The 14,405-nt window shown below is 43.4% G+C and overlaps 1 protein-coding gene across 4 annotated transcripts in view; it reads left to right on the top strand.

Annotated features, from left to right (window-relative positions):
- Nucleotides 1-13: 13 nt before the first annotated feature.
- RNF214 (ring finger protein 214) overlaps nt 14-14,405 on the top strand; it is a 53,240-nt gene continuing 38,848 nt past the window's right edge. Inside the window, exons 1-5 of one of the 4 annotated variants that reach the window (XM_032285418.1) lie at nt 14-115; nt 1,628-1,740; nt 6,189-6,702; nt 7,389-7,448; nt 12,897-13,037. In XM_032285418.1, the coding sequence (XP_032141309.1) occupies nt 1,634-1,740; nt 6,189-6,702; nt 7,389-7,448; nt 12,897-13,037 (822 nt within the window). In that variant the 5' untranslated portion in view covers nt 14-115; nt 1,628-1,633. The other 3 variants (XM_032285420.1, XM_032285419.1, XM_032285421.1) reach the window with 3 other exon arrangements.

Here is a 14,405-nt window from a genome sequence, read left to right as displayed (position 1 = left end):
GGAGCCTCGCCCCCTCCGCTCGTGCCGCCGGAAGTGGGAGGTGCCGTGCGCGGGCCGGCGCTCGACCCCTCCCCCCGTGGCTCGGCCGCCCCCTCCCCCCGCTCCGCCCGCTCAGGTGCGTCCCGTCCCTCCCCCACTTTTCTCTCGGGGGCGCGGCGCGGGAGGTGTGTGCGGGGCGGGCGTGGGAGGGGGCTGTGGGGCGAGGGCCGGGGGCGGGGGTCGGGTGGGGGGCGTGGAGGGTGCTGTGAGAACCGAGGCGGGGGTCCCGGCCTAGAAGTGGGATGGGGGGCTGGCAGCGGGGTGGGGGCCCGAGGGGAAGGGGGGGGGGGGGGTCTTTTCCGAGCCAGCGGCCAGCCTAGCAGTCCCCTGTGGAGGGTGGCGGAGGCCAGCCAGCGCCGCTTCCCCCCATTGTCCCCTTCCCGTCTGTCCCCTGTTTTCGTCCGAGGACCCGTGGCTCCGGCGCCGCCGCCTCGCTGGTGGTCGCCCGGGTTGCGGGGTTCTTTTCGGCACACTCAACCCTCCAGCCAGCTGTTTCTCCCTGAGCCACGGGCTCTCTAGCCACGGAGTTGCATGGGTGACCCTTGTTCTGGGGTTTCGTTCACCGGGTGCCGAGAACCCCGGGCCCTGGGCTCTATTGGAGACGGCATGTTTGCACCTGAGGGAGAAGTAATGGCGATTTGGGGCCCATTTTCTCCCAGGAGCTTTGTATAATGAGGGAAACTGAGGCACAGAGGTTCTGCGGTCTGTGACTGAGGTGTTGACACAGCCCTTTCTCCATATCTACCCCGTGCCCTCTTCAGTGTTTCTGGGGGAATACCTGTGATGCGGTTAAAATAAAAGCAAGAATGCAAACTAACCTTACATTCACCCCCACCTCCCTAGTATTTTGATTTTCTTTTCTCCTCATAATGTCGTAAGTTTGCTCTGCAGCATAAAAGATGACCTTTGATTTTTAAAAAAGGCATCCGTCCCAGTTCCCTTACTTGTGTTGCCATGTTTTTCACCTTGTCATTTTCATGCCAGAGAACCGAGGCTTCTTTTTTGCACCGCTAGTCACTTTGAAGAGTATGTACTTTGCTCAGTTAGTGGGTATCAGGCCTTTCCCATCAGTGGGACAGTAAAGATGCACCCTGGATTGCCCAGTATGGCATTACTTGTTCACTTACTGGCAAGCACCTCCAAAAACTTCACTTAAATTAATGGAGAATGCTTTGAATATAACAACCATAAAGTGATTTAAAAACATGAGATCTGATTGATACTAGGCCAAAAGGTACATCTTTTATTATAAATGATAGCAGACAAGGTAGGCATGGGACCACTTGGAAGATCCTCACAAACTATGATCTGTTGTTTTAAATGACTACATTTCTGCCAAAAGTGAAAATAAGATCTTTGCATAGACTCCTAGATATTTATGTAAATACAGTGACTCCTGAGGATTGTGCCTACTGGGACCTTGCATGCAATGTCTCTTTCAGTACTTTTAAGTATTTTCTCCTGGAGCCCAGGTTTTTGTGTTTCTTTACTGGAACATCTCTGTTGTGTGGACATTCTGAGGGGGGAGAGATACATTTGTTTTAAACTTTGGAAACTTGTAGCCTGTAATTTGTTTCTGAATGTACAGAGCATAATGGCAGCATCTGAGGTCGCTGGTGTTGTGGCCAATGCCCCCAGTCCTCCGGAATCTTCTAGTTTATGTGCTTCCAAATCAGACGAAGGCCTCCCAGATGGTCTAAGGTAATGTGTGGACTCCTGACTGGGAAGATTCATTTGGGTAAAGGGTTTTTGAGATGGTCTTGTGTAGCTGGTCTTTCTTTTTGGCTCTGATGGCACTGCACTGGCTTTTTCTTTTTTCTTTTTTTTTTTTTTCTCACCCTGTCCCCCTACACTAACTTTTTAAAGGCAGAGGACTATCTGATCTATCTTTGTATTTCTGGTATCTAGCACAGCAGCTAATACTTAGCAGTCATGCTAAATGTTTGGGGAATAAGTAGATTAGAATACATGGGGTCAAACTTGTTAAAAAATGCCAAAAATTTTCAACCACTTCCTACATGGACTGTATGTTTGTTTAACCATATATTTATATGTTATATATGAGAAATGAGAAATGTTATATAGGCGTGGATATCTAAGTATATATACACATATGGAAACACAGTTACCCAAAGTTGCATTTTACGGTGGCTAATATGATACATTGTTGTGTACAATGTTGAACTAAATTAGATATAGTCATCCCACAGTATATGTTAGAGATTGGTTCCAGGACCTCTACTGAGGATACCAAAATCTGTAGATGCTCAAGTCCCTTACATAAAATGGTGTGATATTTTATCTGGAACAGGCACATGCCCACTTCTCTTAAAACAATTAAAAAGATAAAAAAATTAAAAATATATAAAATTTGCATATAACCTACACATGTCCTCCCATATACTTTAAATAATCTCTAGGTGATTTACAACAACTAATAAAATGTAAATGCTATATAAATGGTTGTATTGTTTAGGAAGTAATAACAAGGAAGGGTGTTTGTACATGTTCATTACAGATGTAACCATCCAGTTTTTTTCTGAATATTTTTTAATGGTTTCAAATGTATTTCACTTTTAAATGATTTATTTTTATATTTTAAAAATGGACACAGTAATTGTACATATGCATGGTGGTGGATGGTGATGTGCATGTAATGTATAGTGATCAGATCAGGGTAATTAGCATATCCATCATCTCAAACATTTATTCTTTTGAATATTTTCAGTCCATGGTTGGTGGAATCCATGAATGTGGAACCCACGTTCTACGTCAAGAGGCCAACTGTGTATTTTCCCTCAGCTCTTTTTTGTTTGAGTTGGAATCTTGCTCTGTCCCACAGGCTGGAGGGCAGTGGTGCAATATCAGCTCACTGCAAGCTCTGCCTCCCGGGGCCAAGTAACTCTCCTGCCTCAGCCTCCTGACTAGCTGGGATTTTGGCGCCCGCCACCACGCCTGGCTAATTTTTTTTTTTTTTGGTATATATTTCCTTTTTTAAAAATTTAAGTTCTGGGATACATGGGCAGAATGCACAGGTGTGTTACATAGGTATACACATGCCATGGTGATTTGCTGCACCCATCAACCCATCATCTACATTAGGTATTTCTCCTAACGCTATATCCCTCCCCTAACTCCCCACCCCCAACAGGCCCCAATATGTGATAGTCCCCTCCCTGTGTCCATGTGTTCTCATTGTTCACTTCCTACTTATGAGTGAGAACATGTAGTATTTGGTTTTCTTTTCCTGTGTTAGTTTGCTGAGAATGATAGTTTACAGCTTCATCCATGTCCCTGCAAAGGACATGAACTCATCCTTTTTTAGGGCTGCAGCCTGGCTAATTTTTGTATTTTTAGTAGAGACAGGGTGTCACCATCTTGACCAGGCTGGTATCAAACTCCCGACCTCAAGTGATCTGCCCGCCTTGGCCTCCCAAAGTGCTGTGATTACAGGGGTGAGCCACTGCACCTGGCTCCCTCAACTTTTTTCTAGAGTACCTGGGACCTCTAATACTTAACTACAGCTAACACTTAACTATATCTCTCTATGTGTTAACACATTTAATCTTCACAACAGTCCCAGGAGGTAAGTGATAATATTATTCCCATTTATAGGAGAGGAAACTGAGACACAGAGAGGTTAGTAATTTGCCCAAGGTTTCCAAGCTATGTTGGAGTGAGAGTTTGGATAAAATCAGCTACATGCACTAGTAATAATAATGGCAGCTAAGGTTTATTGAATGTTTACTATGTGCCAGGCACTGTACTGAGTACTTTATGTGCATTATCTTACGTAATCCTCACAACAGTTTTACAAATGAAGTAACTTGCCCAGAGTCAAACAGCTTGTAAATGGGGTGGGGGGAGGTGGGTGGAGTCAGGATTCAAACTCAGGTACTGTATATCCCTGAATTTTTAATTAAGCACCCCCTCACAGTTAACTCCCAGCAAGAAGTAATCAGCTTTGAGTGTTTATGGTGGTTCAAGTGTTTGTATTATTGAGTCAGAGCCTCGCTGTATCACCCAGGCTGAAGTGCAGTGGTGCAATCATGGCTTACTACAGCCTCCACCACCTGGGCTTAAGCAGTCCCCTCACTTCAGCCTCCCAAGTAACTGGAGCTATAGGCACCGGCCACTACTCTTGGCTAATTTTTAAATTTTTTGTAGAGACGGGGTCTTGCTGTGTTTCCCAGGCTAGTCTTGAACTCCTGACCTCAAATGACCCTCCTGCCTTGACCTCCCAAAGTATTGGGATTACAGGCATGAGCCATTGCTGCTGGCCAAGGTATTCTTTCAGTTGTTTTATTTTGAACAAGTACTATTGAGGAAAGAAAGTTGCCTCAGCCTGAATCCTTAGTCAGTGCCGGTGGGTATGCTTAAGAGTGTCAGTTATAGAATTAGTTTACAAAAAGAGGGTGGGGTCAAAGAAATTAAACATAGACTTAATTCCTGTGTTTAATTCCTGGGTGAAAGATGTACAACTATGAATATTGGATGTCACTGTAAATATGTTTTAAAGACCTCTTTAAAAAGCAATACCTCGGCTGGGTGCGGTGGCTCATGCCTGTAATCCCAGCACTTTGGGAGGCTGAAGCGAGTGGATCACCTGAGGTCAGAGTTCAAGACCAGCCTGGCTAACATGGTAAAACCCCATCTCTACTAAAAATACAAAAATTAGCCGGACCTGGTGGCGGGTGCCTGTAATCCCAGCTACTTGGGAGGTTGAGACAGGAGAATGACTTGAGCCTGGGAGGCGGAGGTTGCAGTGAGCCGAGATTGCGCCACTGCACTCCAGCCTGGGCGACTAAGCAAGAGACTGTCTGAAAAAAGAAAAAAAAAAAAAAAAAAAAAAAAGCAATACTTCGCTTCAGCCTGGGTGACAAAGTGAATCCCTGTCTCAATAAAATAAATAAATAAATAAAGCAGTACCTTGAAAGGCTGTGACAAATGACAGAATATCCTAATGTTAAGCATATGTATACTTACTGTCTGGGATAAAATTTCTATTGACAGCTTCAATTTTGGATTCAAAATTGTCTGCACTTGAAACAACTTAAAGTGTAGGTGCTATACTCTGGAAAACTGTTGAAGAAATAAAGTGGTTCTGGTAAAAGATCTGTATAATGAGTTTGAATGAAAATTATTGTTGTGAAAGGTGAGAGGAATAAAAACAATATTTCTAACTTCATATTTTATTATAATATTATGTATAACCGAATTAGTACATGTAGGCTGGGCATGGTGGCTCACGCCTGTAATCCTAGCACTTTGGGAGGATCACCTGAGGTCAGGAGTTTGAGACCAGCCTGGCCAACATGGTGAAACCCCATCTCTACTAAAAATACAAAACTCAGCCAGGCGTGGTAGTGCACACCTATAATCCCAGCTACTTGGGAGGCTGAGAAAGGAGAATGACTTGAGCCTGAGAGGTGGAGGTTGCAGTGAGCCGAGATCGCGCCACTGCACTCCTGCTGGCACGATGGGAGTGAGACTCCATCTCAAAAAAAAAAAAAAAAAAAAAAATTAATGCATGTAACTAAATTAAATATTCTAACTAGCATTAGGTTGTTTCATCTGTATCCCCAAAAGTTATTCAAATTGGCTCTCAAAAATTATTTGGATCTTCAGAGTCATTTATGTTTGGCAATTTACTGTAGACTGTTTTTAGAACCCAGGTTTTTGGCCGGCTGTGGTGGCTCACGCCTGTGATTCCAACACTTTGGGAGTCTGAGGCAGGCGAATGGATCCCTTGAACTCACAAGCTCGAGACCAGCATGGGCAACATGGCAAAATCCTGCAAAAAATACAAAAAATTATCTGTGTGTGGTGGCATGTGTAGTCCTAGCTACTTGGGAGGCTCAGGCGGGAAGATCCCATGAGCTGAGGAGGCTGAGACTGCAGTGAGTCTTGATTGCACCACTGTACTCCAGCTTGGGTGACAGAGTGAGATACTCTCTTAAAAAAAAGAAATACAAAACTAGGTCTTAACCACTAAAGTTATGCTACCTGCACATGGCATAGAAATCACTGGGTTTAAAGTAAGTTCTTCATTATGATAATGGGGAGGGTTGACATAGTCTAGTTTTGTTCTTCTAGTAGTTATATTGAAAGTATTATATACTTTTCTTTCTATATTATGTGTTTGATAGCACTAAAGACTCTGCACAGAAGCAGAAGAACTCGCCTCTATTGAGTGTAAGTAGCCAAACGATAACCAAGGAGAATAACAGAAATGTCCACTTGGAGCACTCGGAGCCGAATCCTGGTTCATCAGCAGGTGACACTTCTGCAGCGCACCAGGCGGTTTTAGGAGAAAACTTGGTAGCCACAGCCCTTTGTCTTTCTGGCAGTGGGTCTCAGTCTGATTTGAAGGACGTGGCCAGCACAGCAGGAGAGGAAGGAGGGGACACAAGCCTCCGGGAGAGCCTCCATCCAGTCGCTCGGTCTCTTAAGGCAGGGTGCCATACAAAGCAGCTTGCCTCCGGGAATTGCTCTGAAGAGAAATCCCCACAAGTCTCCATCCTAAAGGAAGGCAGCAGGGACACGGGCTTGGATTTCCGACCTGTAATGCCTCCAGCAAATGGGGTTGAAGGAGTCCGAGTGGATCAGGATGATGATCAAGATAGCTCTTCCCTGAAGCTTTCTCAGAACATTGCTGTACAGGTCATGTGTCGAGTTTCTGCCACTAAAATGGAATTGGTGGGGAGGGGTTCAGTGTAGGAGGTAGTTCTTCACATTTGGTGGAGAATTTTATGTCTTGTTTTTTGTTTTGTTTTTTTTTTTTGCTAGCAACCGTCATACTGCTTTCATACAGTGCTATGCAATGACTTCATTCTGATGTTCAGTAAATAAGAAAGTCAGTAGCCACTATCTAATCTTATGGCAAGTAGGAATTTTATGGCCTACTTATTGTCTTTCACTGAGTAACTGATGAGTGCAGGACATTAGCATTCATATTTATCACCTTTGTCCTTGCAGGAAGAATCCTTGTTAATTCTCTGAGTCACATCTTAAGAAGTACAGTGTGTCCTGCCTTCTAGTGATGGGTGGCTTTGTTGTAGGAGAAAGCATGGGCACAACAGACTGTAGAGAGCAAACTTCTCATCTCAGACTTGAGGCTTTCTCTCAATCATTGGGTCTTGTTCAGGTTATTTTGTGGAACCGAAGATTAATGCAGTGTATATGTTGGTGTCCATTTGCCAGAACTACATTGCTTAGCTTGCTTGGGAGCTGGTAAGGGGAAGCAGCAAAAAGTTAGTTACCTCTGGCAGAATTCTAGGAGTTAGTGATTCTGCCTCTTTTAAAGTGTCTCTGAACAGTTCTTAATAAAACTGTTTTTTCCTTTATAGACTGATTTTAAGACGGCTGATTCAGAGGTAAACACAGATCAAGATATTGAAAAGAATTTGGTAAGTATTTAAACTGTCATTGTTGTTACATGAAACCATTCAAACAGAGGATCTAGAGGCAACATCACCTCACTTAGAAAAGGTGCAGGAGTCCCCTTCATAAAATACCTGACAGATGATCAGCTAACTTTTCCTTGATTACTTCCAGAGATGGGAAGCTTACTACCTCATAAAACAACCAGTTACATTTAAAAAAAAAAAAAAAAAGTAGCTCTGGCCAGGTGCAGTTTCTCACACCTGTAATCCCAGTACTTTGGGAGGCCAAGGCAGGTGGATCACAAGGTCAGGAGTTCGAGACTACCCTGACCAACATGGTGAAAAACCCCATCTCTACTAAAAAAGATACAGAAATTAGCTAGGTGTGATGGTACATGCCTATAGTGTTAGCTGCTCAGGAGGCTGAGGTGGGAGGATCACCTGAGCACAGGAGGAGGAGGAGGCTATGTGAGCTGTGATTGTGTGATTGTACTGCAGCCTGGGTGACAGTGAGACTGTCTGAAACAAAAATTTAAAAAAAGAAAAGGCCAGGCATGGTGGCTCATGCCTGTAATCCCAACACTTTGGGAGGCTGAGGCTGGTGGATCACCTGAGGTCAGGAGTTCCAGACTAGCCTGACCAACATGGTGAATACCTGTTTCTACTAAAAATACAAAAATTTAGGCCAGGCGCGGTGTCTCACACCTGTAATCCTAGCACTTTGGGAGGTGGAGGCAGGCCGATCGCCTGAGCTCAGAGTTTGAGACCAGCCTGGACAACATGGTGAAACCCCGTCTCTACTAAAAATAAAAAAAGTAGCCTGGCATGATGGTGCTTGCCTGTAATCCCAACTACTCGAGAGGCTGAGGCACGAGAATAGCTTGAACCTGGGAGGCGGCGATTGCAGTGAGCCAAGATCGCACCACTGCGCTCCAGCCTGAGTGACAGAGCTAGACGCTGTCTCAAAAAACAAACAAACGAACAACAACAACAACAACAACAAAATTAGCCAAAGGTGGTGGTGCATGCCTGTAATCACAGATACTTGGGAGGCTGAGGCAGGAGAATTGCTTGAACCCGGGAGGTCGAGGTAGCACTGAGCTGAGATTGAGCCACTGCACTCTAGCCTGGGCAAGAGAGTGAGACTTCATCTCAAAAAAAAAAAAAGTTCTGACTGGGCACAGTAGCTCACGTCTGTAATCCCAGCACTTTGGGAGGCCGAGATGGATGGATCCCTTGAGGTCAAGAGATCGAGACCATCCTGGCCAACATGGTGAAACCTCATCTCTACTAAAAATACAAAAATTAGCTGCTCGTGGTGGTGCACACCGATAGTCCCAGCTACTCAGGAGACTGAGGCAGGAGAATCACTTGAACCCCGGAGGTGGAAGTTGCAGTGAGCTGAGTTTGTGCCACTGCACTCCAGCCTAGCAACAGAGCAAGACTCAGTCTCAAAAAAAAAAATTCTTATTATAGCTTTCCTTGAGCTTTATGGAATACATCCAGTTCCTTTTCTCCTTGTTAGCCTTGTGTATATTTTAAAGTTTTTTTATGCCTCTTCCCTTTATTCTCTTATTCCCCAAGTTCAAACCTTTCCAGGTGAAACATCCCCAGATGTTTTTAGTATTCTTTTTGATACTGTTTTCCATTTCTGTATTATCATTCTGGTTACTTTCACCTAGACGTGGTCCATTTTATCAGTATTTGTTTTAAAAAGCGATCTTGAGAACCATATGTAATAGTATAGAGTTAGTATAATTACTTTACAATACAGTGGGTCTCTCAGTATCTCTCATTCTAGGCAGTATTTCTTAAGCTTACATTGACTTATTTTGGCAACTCTGTCATACTGTTAAGCTTTTAGTCAAACTCCATCCAGCCTTTTTTCAATGTATTATTTACTGGTCTTTCTAATTTTATCCCCAGATAGTTGGTTTTTGAAACATAAGTAGAGAGCATCACACCTATCTTTGTTAAAATGTTTCCTTTGATCCATCCCGGGCATTTTGTGGCTAAAACTTCCACCTTTAAATATATGGATGTCTAAATGTACATTTTTTAAAGGGAAAGTAATGCTGGGAAAGGCACCTTAGGAAGAGGTCTTTAGGATAAGATAGGTTAATTTATGAAGAGGGTATAAAAAGAGAAAGTGCTTGTGGCAACCAGATAAGAGAGTGGATATTTGGTACAAACTGAAGAAATTGAAGGGCAGATGGAAAAAAGTTATTGGTGGACATTAACCAGATGAAGCCAATAAAAATTTTAAAATAGAGTGTAGCAACTCAGGACTTAATTGTAACAGTCAAGTTACAATTAGCAGGAATGAATGGAAACCCAGCAAGTTACTGAACCAAAAGAGGCCCAAGGTTGTGTTTCGTTTGACTCTATTTATGTGTGGTAGTGAGGTCCATATGCTTTTAAAAAGGAAGTGAGGCCGGGTGCGGTGGCTCGTGCCTGTAAACCCAGCACTTTAGGAGATCAAGGCGGGCATATCACCTGAGGTCAGGAGTTCAACACCAGCTTGGCCAACATGGTGAAACCTCATTTCTACTAAAAAGACAAAAATTAGCCAGACATAGTGGCTGGTACCTGTAATCCCAGCTACTCTGTAGGCTGCTCCAGAGAATTGCTTGAACACGGGAGGCAGAGGTTGCAGTGAGCCCAGGCTGGGTGACAGAGCAAGACTCTGTCTCCAGAAACAAAACAAAACAAAAAGGCAGTGAAACTAAGCAGGTTGTCAAGCTTGGTGGCAGTATAAGAAACCTGACTCCTGTTCTGTTTTCTACCCTTTTCATATATTTATGACCATTGCCCACTACCTACATTTGAAATTGTTACTCCTAGTCCTAGGAACCAACTAGCTACTGATGAAGCAGAGTAACAGTGTATAAACCCTTTGGCTCATTAAGATAGACAAATTGGTTCAAGCACACCTTTAAGTTATCTCCTTGTATGTTGTAATAGTATGTACCTTAAGACTTTTTTCCATGATACTAGTTTTTCCCCGATCCTGTGTCCTAAACATGCATCATAAGTGGGGTGCGGTGGTTTATGCCTATAATCCCAGCATTTTAAGAGGCTGAGGTGGGTGGATTGCTTGAGTCTAGAAGTTCAAGACCAGCCTGGGCAACATAGTGAGACCTCATCTCTATAATAATAATAATAATAATAATAATAATTTTTAAAATGTATTTTAGAAAAAGAAGGAAGTAAAGGGAAAGAGTTGTGGTAAAAAAAAAAAGGCAATGTGTGGTGGTTCATCCCTGTAATCCCAGCACTTTGGGAGGCCGAGGTGTATGGATCTCTTAAGGTCAAGGGTTTGAGACCAGCCTGGGCAACATGGTAAAACCCTGTCTCTACTAAAAATACAAAAAAAAATTAGCTGGGCATGGTGACACATGCCTGTAATCTCAGCTACTTGGGAGGCTGAGGCGGGAGAATCAGTTGAATCCAGGTGGCAGAGATTGCAGTGAGCCGAGATCACTTGAACCCAGGAGGCAGAGATCGAAGTGAGCTGAGATCGCACCACTGCACTCCAGCCTGGGAGACATAGCGAAATTCTGTCTCAAAAAAAAAAGAAAAAAAAGAGTTGGGTGCAGTGGTTCACACCTGTAATCGCAGCACTATGGGAGGCTGAGGCAGCTGGATTGCTTGAGGCCAGGAGTTTGAGACAGGCTTGGCCAACGTGGCAAAAGCCCTTATTTACTAAAAATACAAAAATTAACTGAGCGTGTTAGTGCGATGCCTTTAATCCCTGCTACTTGGGAGGCTGAGACACAAGAACCTCTTGAACCCGGGAGGCAGAGGTTGCAGTAAGCTGAGATTGTGCCCCCACATTCTAGCCTGGGCAACAGAGTGAGACTGCGTCTCAAAAAAAGAATAATTTGCTGGTTTCAACTTTTCTTTGGTTAAGATCCTCTTTCAGAATCTTTTGGAAACTTGGAATTCTCATCTCAAAAAAATATATACATACACTAGTTGCAGAGAGTTCAAAGATTTCCTGAGGTTCACCTGTAGAATCCAGGTTCAGAATTGCTAGAAAGGCATGATGCTAAGGAATCAGCTATTTGGGACAGCTTAGTCACATTTCAGTACATGGACTAAAGATCAGCTTACGCCAAAGCCAAAGTTCTATCTTGAGAGCCTTTTTTATTTTTAATATAATTTAATTTAATTTAATTTATTTATTTATTTTGAGACTGAGTCTTGCTCTGTCACCCAGGCTGGAGTGCAATGGTGCGCACTTCACTCACTGCAACCTCTGCCTCCCAGGTTCAAGCCGTTCTCCTGCCTTAGCCTCCCAAGCTGGGATTATAGGCGTGTGCCACCATGCCCAGCTAGTTTTTGTATTTTTAGGAGAGATGGGATTTCACATTGGCCAGGCTGGTCTTGAACTCCTCACCTCAAGTGATCTGCCCACCTCAGCTTCCCAAAGTGCTGGGATTACAGGCATCAGCTACTGCGCCCAGCCTTGAGAGCCTTTCATAAAAATGATTATAATATGATGTTTCCCCCATTCATTTCTAAAATTTTTTTAAAATGGTTATTATTTAATGAAAAAATTCAGTTTAGAGCTCTCAGTTTAAATATTACACAGGCTACTTCATACCAAATGTGTTTTAAGTTGACCCTCTTCAAATTTTAACGTCCCTTTGAAAGGTAACCATTGATTTTCTTGATTTACTGACATGGGGGTGGCAGAACTCAACTGTTTTCAGTAGCACTTCTATTTATTTATTTATTGTTGTTATTTTTTGATAGAGGCCAGGTATTGTTGTGTTGCCCAGGCTGGTTATGAGCTCCTGACCTCAAGCAGTCTTCCCACCTTGGCCCCTCAAAGTGCTGGGATTATAGGCAGGAGCCACTGTGCCTAGGCTAGAAGCTTCGCTTCTAATCCCTACTTTATATGAAAGCGTGCTGAATTGTTCAGTCTCCATACCAGGTTCCCAGACCTCTTGAGTAGATCCATCAGTTTTCAGTGTTATTATTAAGCAGTAAGGAATCATGTTCCTGGACGCTTTTTTGAGACAGTCTTGCTTTGTTGCCTAGGCTGAAGTGCAGTGGCATGATCTCAGCTCACTGTAACCTCCGCCTCCCAGGCTCAAGTGATCATCCCACCTCAGCCTCCCAAGTAGCTGGGACTACAGTTGAGTGCTGGCATGCTCAGCTAATTTTTAAATTTTTTTAGAGGCAAGGTTTTGCCATGTTGCTCAAGCCTGTCTCTCATTTCTGAACACAAGCGATCTGCCCGCCTTGGCCTCCCAAAGTGCTGTGATTATAGGTGAGAACCACCATGCCCAGCCAATTTCATCATATTTTAATGAATTTAAATTAATATAGCCACATATGGCTAGTGGCTTCAAAATTGGATAGTGTAGTCATAGAGCTCTATACAATGCCTTGGACAGGCACTAGTGAATGTTTCTTGTGATTAAATTAGGAAATAAACTTTTCTGGTCTTGTTCATAATAGGATAAAATGATGACAGAGAGAACCCTGTTGAAAGAGCGTTACCAGGAAGTCCTGGACAAACAGAGGCAAGTGGAGAATCAGCTCCAAGTGCAGTTAAAGCAGCTTCAGCAAAGGAGAGAAGAAGAAATGAAGAATCACCAGGTATTCTGCTTATATTGAAATTGTCAGTGAGTTAAGCAACAGTCCCTGATCAAACTTTAATTTTTTAAAACTTTTTATTTATTTATTTTTGAGACAGAGTCTCACTGTGTCACTCAGGCTGGAGTGTAATAGCCCCGTCTTGGCTCACTGCAGCCTCTGCCTCCTGGGCTCAAGCGATCCTCCCATCTCAGCCTCACAAGTGGCTGGAAACACAGGCGTGTGCCACTATGCTTGGCTCGTTTTTTGTATTTTTGGTAGAGATGGGGTTTTACCATGTCTCCCAGGCTGGTCTTGAACTCCAGACTCAAAAAATTCAACTGCCTTGGCCTCCCAAAGGAGGCCTTTTTATTTCAGTTAACTCAAAAATAAAGTTTGAGCCATTCATGCCCGGCTCAAACTTTGATTTTATTTTTAAGTTAATTGAAATAAAAAGGCAAGGCCGAGTATGGTGGCTCACACCTGTAATCCCAGCACTGTTAGAGGTCGAGGCAGGTGGATCACTGAGTCTAGGAGTTCAAACCAGCCTGGGCGACATAGCAAAACCCTATCTCTACCAAAAATACAAAAATGAACTGGGCATGGTGGTGCACACAAGAAACATTCAGTAGTGCCTGTCCAAGGCATTGTGGTCCCGGCTACATGGGAGGCTGAAGTGGGAGGATTGCTTAAGCCCAGGAGGCAGAGGTTGCAGTGAGCTGATATTGTGCCACTGCACTCCAGCCTGAGTAACAGAACGATACCCTGTCTCAAAAAAAAGGTGTTAATACTCAGACTTTTAGTAGAGAATGTTCGGATTAGTTAGATACACCTGTGTTATATTATACAGGTATTTTTGAATTAGATCCATATTTATTGACATAATACATTCATGTCAAGTAAAAGAAATCAGGATGCAAAATAATGTATGTAAAATAACTTCATTTAAAAAAAAAAAAGCAAAGAAATGCATACCTAAGTATACATGCCTTTGTGTGAGCATAGAGAAAGATGTGAAAGTGTAATACAAAGCAGTTAACATATTGATTACTCTTATGGGTGGAAGTGGTATGAAGTGGGGGTGGGGGTGACTTTTCATCGCCTTTGTATTGTTTTACTTTTTTTTGAAACTGGGTTTTGTTCTGTTGCCCAGGCTGGAATACAGTGGGTACAATCAAGGCTCACTGTATCCTTGACCTTCTGGTCTCGAGCTATCCTTCCACTTCAGCCTCTCGAGTATCTGGACCACAGACATGTGTCACCACGCCTGGCTAATTTTTTTACTTTTTGTAGAGACAAGGTCTTTGCATGTTTCCTAGGTCGGCCTCTAACTCCTGGACACGGTGATCTTCCTGCCTTGGGTTCCCAAAGTGCAAGGATTATAGGCATGAG

The sequence above is a fragment of the Sapajus apella genome, unplaced genomic scaffold, assembly GCF_009761245.1.
Source record: "Sapajus apella isolate SASKATOON/1434 unplaced genomic scaffold, GSC_monkey_1.0 scaffold16, whole genome shotgun sequence".
NCBI classification, from domain to species: Eukaryota; Metazoa; Chordata; class Mammalia; order Primates; family Cebidae; genus Sapajus; species Sapajus apella.
The sequence above is the reverse complement of the archived record's forward strand: the minus strand, read 5'-3'. Positions and strand labels throughout refer to the sequence as shown.